The sequence below is a fragment of the Hyperoodon ampullatus genome, assembly GCF_949752795.1.
Source record: "Hyperoodon ampullatus genome assembly, chromosome: 19".
Classification (NCBI taxonomy): Eukaryota; Metazoa; Chordata; class Mammalia; order Artiodactyla; family Ziphiidae; genus Hyperoodon; species Hyperoodon ampullatus.
The window spans coordinates 19,661,469-19,669,879 of NC_136932.1; the positions used below are offsets into that span (position 1 = coordinate 19,661,469).

Below are 8,411 nucleotides of genomic sequence, written 5' to 3' on the forward strand. Positions count from 1 at the left end.
CTCAGGTCACTTGGGGACCAGGAGAGGCTGGGCTGGGCAGGAATTGCGGGGGTTGGGGGGGTGGCCCCCAGCCCCAGCCATGTGCCCCAGGGTTTCACACGGCCCCTGACTCCACTGCTCCAGATCGGTGGCCTCCGGGCCTTTCCCGCTCCAGTGACAAGGGCCCTGCCCAGCCTGGTCACAGAGGAATGAGGACAGCAGAACGACGTAGGGTCCAGGGAAGAGGGCGTCTACCATCTTGTATTATTTTTCGGGGACTGAGCCTAAAGTAACCAGAAAGAACAAGTGTTTGAACAACTGAAAAAAGGGTTTGAGTCTCCAGGGGAGTCGGTGCAATCTGACATAGAAGGAGAAGTTTGATTTTTTTTTTCTTCCAGCAACCTTTCTCCCCTCTTCCAGCAGAAACATCTTTTCCCTACAACCGGTGTCAGAAAATAGCTTCTGGCGAGTTGGGGAGAAACATTCCCAAACCTGGGAGGAGCCGACTTGGCAAGCCCCTTGCAAAGGGGTCAGAGCACCGCTGCATGTCTGAACCCAGGCCACCAGGACCCGCTACAAGCCAGTCTTGAGAAAGCCTGGCCAGTCTCAGCATGGCCACTTCTAGAGGCTCTGTGGCCTCTCTGGGTCAGTCTGCTTACCTGTCAGAGGCAGTGAGAGAGCTACATTGATCACTTACCCTCAAGGCCCTGTCTAACCCTAAAATGGTCTGGTTCTGGGATTTTGACTCTGGAAAAGGGAGAGAAAGTACTTACTGTCCGACCCATCTTTCAGGGGCAGCCCCGAGGATTCAAATGAGCCACTGTGGAAAGGTTTCACCATAAAGGATTGAGCAAATGGGCATTTAAATTCCTGCCCAGGAGTGAAACCTACCAGAACCTGGCCCGCCCCTTCCCACCTTTGAAAACAGGTCCTGATCCTCAGTGAATCACTCCCGGCCACAAACACACACACACACACACTTTGATCTGAGAGATGGAGCAGTGGTCCGCCATCCCATCCCCTGACGGATCTGCACCACCCTTCCCACTAAGGGGCTGAAGCCAGCCCATCTTCCCTTACAAATACCCTCCACAGAACTCCCTGCTCCGTTCCCCCGGCCCCGACCCCAGTGGAGGGGATCCCAGAGGAAAGCTGCCTCATTTCACACAAGCCCAGATGCTGCTCGAGACCCGAGACGGGAGCCAGGCCCAGAGGTCCATGCTGATCGCACAGGACACGGACCCAGGCTTAGCTCAAGAACTCTTCCCTGGGGGGAGGTGTCAGCTACTTTGTTGCACAGAAGGAAAACCCAGCAGCGGCTTTCCTGGGAGCTGGATTCAGAGGGGGTTGGAGAAAGAGGAAACATGCACAGGCCAGGGTGGAGGGGTGGATCATCGGACACGGAGAGCCCAGATCAGACACGACATTCCCAGAAGAGGGGCTAATAAAGCAGAAACATGTTTATTAGGCACCCTTGCCCCTCACAGAGGAGCAAGACCCAGGACAGAAGCGCCCGAGACATCTCTCAAGGTTGCAGGAATCTCTCCAAAGACTCCAGAGAATGTAGGTGCTGACTGGCCGCCACCCCAGGAAGAACTCTATTTGGCTGGAGCGTGGCCACCGCTGGTGACCTTGACACGAAGCCAGGTGACCCTGACACGAAGCCGGAGTTGGCTCCTGGACTCCACAGACACTGAGGAGTGGGTGAGGGGCATGGGGACGCCCAGCCGAACACTGGCAGATGGGGACGGCCTCCCGGCTGAGGCCCATGACCTGTCCTGAGCCAGCGAGGGGGAGGGGGAGGGGAGAGCACGGGCTCCCAGGAAGACCCTCGCCCGGGCCGGGTCCCCAGATCTGCCCGCCTCCTCCTGGTGCAGCCTCAGTCCCACACGTAGGGGTTTCTAAAGACCTGAGAGTTCTTGCCTTCCTTCGGCAGGGTGGCATCCTGGTGGCTCTGGACTGCGTAGATGTCTTCGGCCCGCAGGGTGGAGTTGGCACTGCCCATCACCTGGCTGTTAGCAGTGGCCCGCGGGAGGATGACGTCGTAAGCTCCTTCAGACTGGAAGGAAGAACAGGCGGTCTCACAGCTGGGTTCTGCCCGGGCGGATGCACACACACACTCCCACGACGGATGCACACACATTCCCACTCCGCTTCCTGCAGGGCTGCGCCTGCCAGCTCCCCCTTCCCTCCCCGCCCTCCCCCTCTGCCCCCTTCCAGCAGGGCCTGGGCCTGGGATGGATGACTCCGAGTGTGGAAAAGGAGGAGGTGACCTCTGACCTCCAGCCCCTTATCTCACCCTGCAGAGGGCCACCCTCTGGGCATGGAAATGAGGCTCCCAGTCACCTCCAGATGGTCCTGGGGCTTCACACAGTGGATGGCTCTTTCCAAAAGGATCTTCCTCTCAAGCCCTGTCCCAGTCCCTAAACCTTGGGGCCCAACAGAGAGTGAAACACACGGGGCTTCTGTGACCCGCCCGGCTATGCTCCCAGGCTCCCTTCCTCCAAGACTCTTACCTGAGTACCCCCGGTGGCATTACACCCCCCCAACAGAATCATGGCTGGTGTGCCGGGCCCAGAACACCCTTCTGTCAGGCCCCAGGCATGTCACACGTTTCTTATCTAGCAGTCTGATTTAGAGACTTAAACCCCGAATGGTTTGGGGTTTGAGAGTTTTAAGTTTTGGAGACTTAAAATCCAAAGTCTCTGCCTGGATCCTGGTCGGAGCTGCGTTGGTTCTGTTCCTGTGTGGGTGAGGCTGAGGCATGGGTCCCAGGTCCCACCCTGGAGGGAAGGTGAGCTCTAGGCCTCACCTGCCTCATCCCTAGGCAAAGAGCTGCCACCAAACCCCCGCAGCTCCAGGGCCCCAAGCTGCCTTCTGAATCCACTCAGACCCGGGTGGTCCTCCCAACCCATTTACCATCTCCAACTCCCCCTCCCCATGTAGCTCCTGGAACATCTAGATCGAGGACGGGTTCTCCAACCTGGCTGTGCGTCAGAATCACCTGACTGTTTATGAAGCCACAGCCATGCCTAGGGGGCCCCACCCCGCGGTGAGCTGGTGAATGTTTCACGACCCTGATCTGTAATGTTGGCAGATCTCTGTGGGCGGTTATTCCCATCATGGCTTGGATAACTCCAAGTTATCAAGGTGACGTCACTGAAGAGATGCTAACTGTTGGCTCCATCACACCCCTGGCCCTTGTGCCTTTTTAGCAAGTTCCCAGGGGAGGGTAACGCTGGGGGTCGAGGGACCATGTTTTTGGAGCCACCATTAGATTTAATATCTATTAGTTCAGATCCTTCCTGAAGAAGCACGACTCCATACACACAGGTAGTGAGGGGTGGCCAGGTGGGGCACCCTGGGTGTCTGGGGGCTGGCAAACTCTGCTCATGCCCTTCAGAGATTCATTCCTCGGCCTATCCTGGCTCCTGGCCACAGCCTCCCTCTCCTGGAACCTAGCTGCAGGTTCAGGCTCCGGAGAGCGAGGGGTCTCCCCAAGAGCAACTGCCAGCCAGCCGGGGAGGAGGAACGTGTATGGAGTGAGTAAGACTCTAACCCACCGGCTTCCTGTTCTCACCCTCCCTCCCTTGGCTAATGGAGCATCTGGTTTCCAGAACCCAGGGGAGGTGTAAGGTCGAGAGCTGCTGCCTGCTGGTGGGGGGAAGGGAACAGGAGGGCCCTCTTGGGACAGCTGTGGTCGAGCAGCTAATACCTACCCAGACCTGCCCTGTGGTCCTCTGTCCACCACGAATGGCACCTACCTGGCTGAGGTCCCCCCTTGTCCCTCCCTAAGCTGCTTAGGGGAAAGCTGGCAGCTCCCACCAGCTCAGAGAGAGACTGTTCTGAGCAGCTGTCCTCAGTGGGTGTTTGACGCCCCGATGACACAAGGCAGACAGGTCCCGCCCACAGTGTCGGGAAAGGCAGTAGGAACATCAACCCCAGGAAGAAGGCATCAGGAGCTGGGGTCCCGGGCTCCCGAAGGCTGACCCATCGGATGCAGAGCCTGCCTTCTCCTCCCCGCTTCCACCCACCCTGCACACCCGGGGACCCCACTCACCGGGGCTTTGTGCATCAGGGTCATCTCAGTGGGCTGGTACACACTGGTCAGCAGCTGCCCGTTGTACCCGCTGTACGGTGACACTGGTCTCTTAGCTGCAAGGAAACATAGCAGCTGTTCCAGGCTGGGCTTTAAGCTCCCTTTCCTGCTCTCAAGCAAGGCTCCCCAGGAGGCAGGGAGAGGGAAAAGGGGGCTTGGCCAGCCCTGGGGGTGAGGCTGTAGGTGTACCCCACCCCGTGGAGCCCAGCATCCCTTTGTTTGGATACACAGACAGCACAATGTTCGCCTTCCCCTTGGGCTTTCCCTGCAGCAGGAGACCCCCTCCCACCGAAAAAACGGCCCGTCAGCAACCTTCACATCCCCTTCCGCCCTCTGGGGCCAGAGGCCAAGAGGGGCACATGGACCTTCGGCCGCCTTCCAAGATGGCCAGCCTCCAGCTCTGGCCTCTCCTGCTGTGGGCCAGCTGCCAGGCGCCAGGGTAAAAAAAGCAGAGACCCCACTGCCCAAGAGTCTGCATGGGGCAGGGCTGGGTGCTGTTTGCCCAGGACCCAGAGCTCCACCAGGGGGACTGAAGGCACATCCTGTCCTGTGGCCCCTTGGCAAGTTTCCAGAACTATTTTCAGCTCTGGGAACACTTCCCTGTGCCTTCCGGGGTGTTGATTTCCCGATCTGTCCTACACTGCTGGGCGCTGGGTCGGAGGAAAGCTGCTGGCCAATTCTGGGGGCCGGGGAGAGGTCTGAGCAGTGAGGCGCGGGGCAGCGGATGTCTGTCTCCTGCCGGCTGATGGCCCTGCGGCTCTAAAGGGACCACAACTCTATAGGGCTTCCTAAGTGCTGGGCTCACTCAATTGATTTTTCCATTTAGAAAAAATAAAAGGAAAAAAAACCCTTACAGCCCCAGAAGTGTTTGCCTTGAGGACAAAGGCTGAGAACTCTCTGGCCTGACAAACAGGCAGCGGGTGACAGCAAAGGTGGGGGCCACTGAGGCTCCTCCCAACATTCTCACCAACTGCACCTTCCCCCCTCACTTGGCACCAGGCTGTGCGGATGCCAGGGGCCACCCCGCTGGGCAGGTCAAAGATCAGTGCCTGGCAGGGGGAGGATCACTCCTTTCCCCAAGGCAGAGATCACAGGGATCGCAGCTTGTAGAGAAAAGGCAGAGAGTTCTGATTCTGAAACCTCCCCTGCCTCTGCCTCTGACCCCTGGCAGAGGTCCCAGGGGTACTGCTCAACAATCAGGCAGGTCAAGTCTTAAGCCCCCAACACCTCGATCAGCAGAGTAGGGGGTCAGCGTCCAGGCTTTCCGGGTCACAGCAGATGAAGGGGCTGTAACCAGCCGGCTAAGAAAGCACGTGAGACGCATGCCACAGGGCACATCCGGAAAGGCTCAATGCCTGGCACTCAGTTTGTGCTCAATAAATGCTAGTGGCCCTTACAATGAACAAATGCCAGAAAAAGGTTCCTCCCTTAGGGAGCTGGGAGCACGTCTGGCCAAGTCTCCTGGAGAATGGCCACCCCCTCCTGCCTCCCAAGCTTTTTCCGACGGGGGCTTGGCCCAGGCTTCAGGGGCTTCTCTTGCCTTCTTGCTGCTTCCACCTCTGAGGCACCCTCAGCTCCAACCACCAAGGCTCTGAGGCTGCCTGGCCCCTCAGGAGAGCCCCATCACATTAACAAAGAGCCGGGGCAGGAGCTTGGGGACAAGCTGGCTACCGGATAGCGGGTGCTGCTTAGATCAGCATGTGGCACACGCGATTTTATGAAAAAGAAAACATTTTGAACTGAAAAGACTTTAAAAGGAAACTAAGACTATGGATATGTACATAATGGAAAAACAAGCTCTGGAAGGATAATAATAATGACAGTAAAATAATAGTAATACACAGAGCTAATAGCTAATACTTCTAGAGTATCTTCCAAGCGCCAGAAGATGCATTAATTGAATCCTCAAAAGAATCCTATGAAACAGGAACCATTATTATCCCCATTTTACAGATGAGGAAACTGAGGCACCTAGCAGGAAAACATCAGTCAACAGTGAACAGTTCTGGGGATAGAACAGGAGGGAATGGGGTAGAACTGACAGTGGAGGGAAATTTTACCTGTAATGTGTAAAATTTTACAATGAAAATATATTCATGAATTGCATGAGTATAGGAAAAAAATCCTTAAAAAAAAATGGAATTTAGGGGACTTCCCTGGTGGCGGAGTGGTTAAGAATCCACCTGCCAATGCAGGGGACATGGGTTCAATCCCTGGTCCGGGAAGATCCCACATGCCTTGGAGCAACTAAGCCTGTGCACCACAACTACAGAGCCTGCACTCTAGAGCCACAACTACTGAGCCTATGCGTCACAACTACTGAAGCCTGTGTGCCCTAGAGCCTGAGTGCTGCAACTACCAAGCCCGCGTGCTGCAACTACTGAAGCCTGCATGCCTAGAGACCGTGCTCTGCAAGAGAAGCCACCGCACTAAGAAGCCCGCGCACCGCAACGAAGAGTAGCCCCCTCTTGCCACAACCAGAGAAAGCCCATGCGCAGCAGCAGAGACCCAACGCAGCCAAAAAGAAATAATTTTTTTAAAAATATGGAATTTAGGGACTTTAAGGCAGAAAACTCTGGATAATCTCAGGAACCTCCCATTTTGCTCAGGAGACCAGCCCCCTGTCCTGCAGTAAACCACCTGGAATAAAAGGGGACCTGGGGGCAGTTCCCTGATGGGCCAGTGGTTAGGACTTGGCACTTTCACTGCTGCGGCCCAGGTTCAATCCCTGGCTGAGGAACGAAGGTCCCACAGGCTGCATGGTGTGGCCAAAAATTTTTAAAAACTAAAAAAAATAAAAGGGCACCTGGGGAGGGTGTCCCATGACTCACCTGAGGCTGGCTCGTCCATGGAAAATGCCTTGTTTTCCACAAACATGCTCTGGCCCTTCTGCTCTTTCAGGATGGTCTCATAGCCCACGCCCCGGGTGGGGTACAGGTCCCCCTGGTAGCTCTGCTCCGGGCTGGCCTTGGTCACCTGGGAGACCTCAGGGATGACATAGAAGAGCACAAAGGCCCAGGCATTGGCGGCGAGGGTAATGGCCAGCGTGGGGTCATCCCACGTGGGACTGTTGCGCTGCTGGTTGCCGTAAGTGTACATGACAATCCACACCACCCAGATGGCGATGGAGGTGGCCGTGGTGAGCAGCACAAAGACCCCGTGCTTCTGCCAGCGCTTGAAGCGGCCGCACAGGGCGGGCCAGGCCCCTGTAAAGGCACAGAGCAGCAGCAGCATGACGTAGATCAGCGCCATGACAAAGTCCACGTTGGCGATGGCACAGGGGGAGGCGGTGGCCCAGCTGGCACTGCCATTGGCCGGAGGGCCACCCTCGCCGCCACCTGCTCGCACCAGCGTGATGATCAGCCACTCCGTGTTGATGATCACCTCCACGAGGCTTAGCAACAGGGCCACGATGAAGACCACCCAGCCCCGGGGCCCGTGGTTCTTCCGGACCAGGAAGTTGAGGGCTAACACGTGGGCCACTAGGCAGGAGAAGCAGATGGCGAACAGGACCCCAAAGAGGAAGCGCCGAGAGGCACAGGTGGAGAAGTCAGGCTTCACCACACAGGCAAAGACGAGGCAGAAGAGGCCCAGGGTCCCCAGCAGGAAGAACACCTGGGTCCCCAGCAGGCCCCGCTTCTTGTTGTCCTGCACGAAGGGGAGGCTGGCCACGAGGATGATGGTGAGGACAAAAGTGGTGACGATGCCCGCCCCCGCCACTGCCTCCAAGATGATGCCCCAAGCCCCAGAGCGGTCACACAGGTTGTAATAGAGGGGGTTGAGGTCCGGGCTGCAGCCAGCTGGGGCGTGGTTCTGGGCCTGGGCCCCTGGGAGTAGGAAGAGAGGCAGTCCCAGGCATATGAGCACCGCTTTCTGGATGGCCATCCTGGCTCCCGGGCCAGGCCCCAGCTGGATCCCTAGAGACGGAGGGGAGAAAAGGCAAAATCAGTCCTCCAGGGCAGACTCTGACACACAAGGTGCTGTTCTCCCCATCCTGAACCACAGCACACTGATCTTGTCTGTGCCTCTGGGCTTCAGAATCGTTCTTAACACAGAACTCCTGGGCCTTGTACCAAGTGACCAGAGTGGCAAATGAGATGAAACCCAAGTGTCATCCCTGTTCCCAGTCATGGAAAAGGAGGAAACTGTGCTGAGTTTTCAGGCCCCTCCTCCTCCCCCAAATCATAACCTGGGCCCACATATGCCCTGAGCTCTTGCAGGTGGGCTGGGGGCTGAGGTTTGTGAGCAAGTTCACTCAGCACTCAGTTCCTCTCTGTCCCGGGACTTCCAGAGTCCAAATGGCCAGACACCATGCCCCTCCACTCTGTCCCTG

At 57.1% G+C, this 8,411-nt stretch overlaps 1 protein-coding gene across 2 annotated transcripts; it reads right to left on the reverse strand.

Moving 5' to 3' along the window:
• Window positions 1-230: 230 nt before the first annotated feature.
• On the reverse strand, window positions 231-7,978 carry GPRC5C (G protein-coupled receptor class C group 5 member C; the record flags this gene model as incomplete). Of its 2 annotated transcripts, XM_079726162.1 has the most annotated exons (4): window positions 6,910-7,978; window positions 4,040-4,134; window positions 1,889-2,038; window positions 231-263 (listed from the first exon to the last, which is right to left on the reverse strand). In XM_079726162.1, the coding sequence occupies exons 1-4, from the start codon at window positions 7,961-7,963 to the stop codon at window positions 231-233; spliced, it is 1,332 nt and encodes a 443-aa protein (XP_079582288.1). In that variant the 5' UTR covers window positions 7,964-7,978. The 2 variants fall into 2 exon arrangements, with proteins under 2 accessions (XP_079582288.1, XP_079582287.1); XM_079726161.1 differs by lacking the exon at window positions 231-263 and having other exon boundaries at window positions 1,428-2,038.
• Window positions 7,979-8,411: the final 433 nt, after the last annotated feature.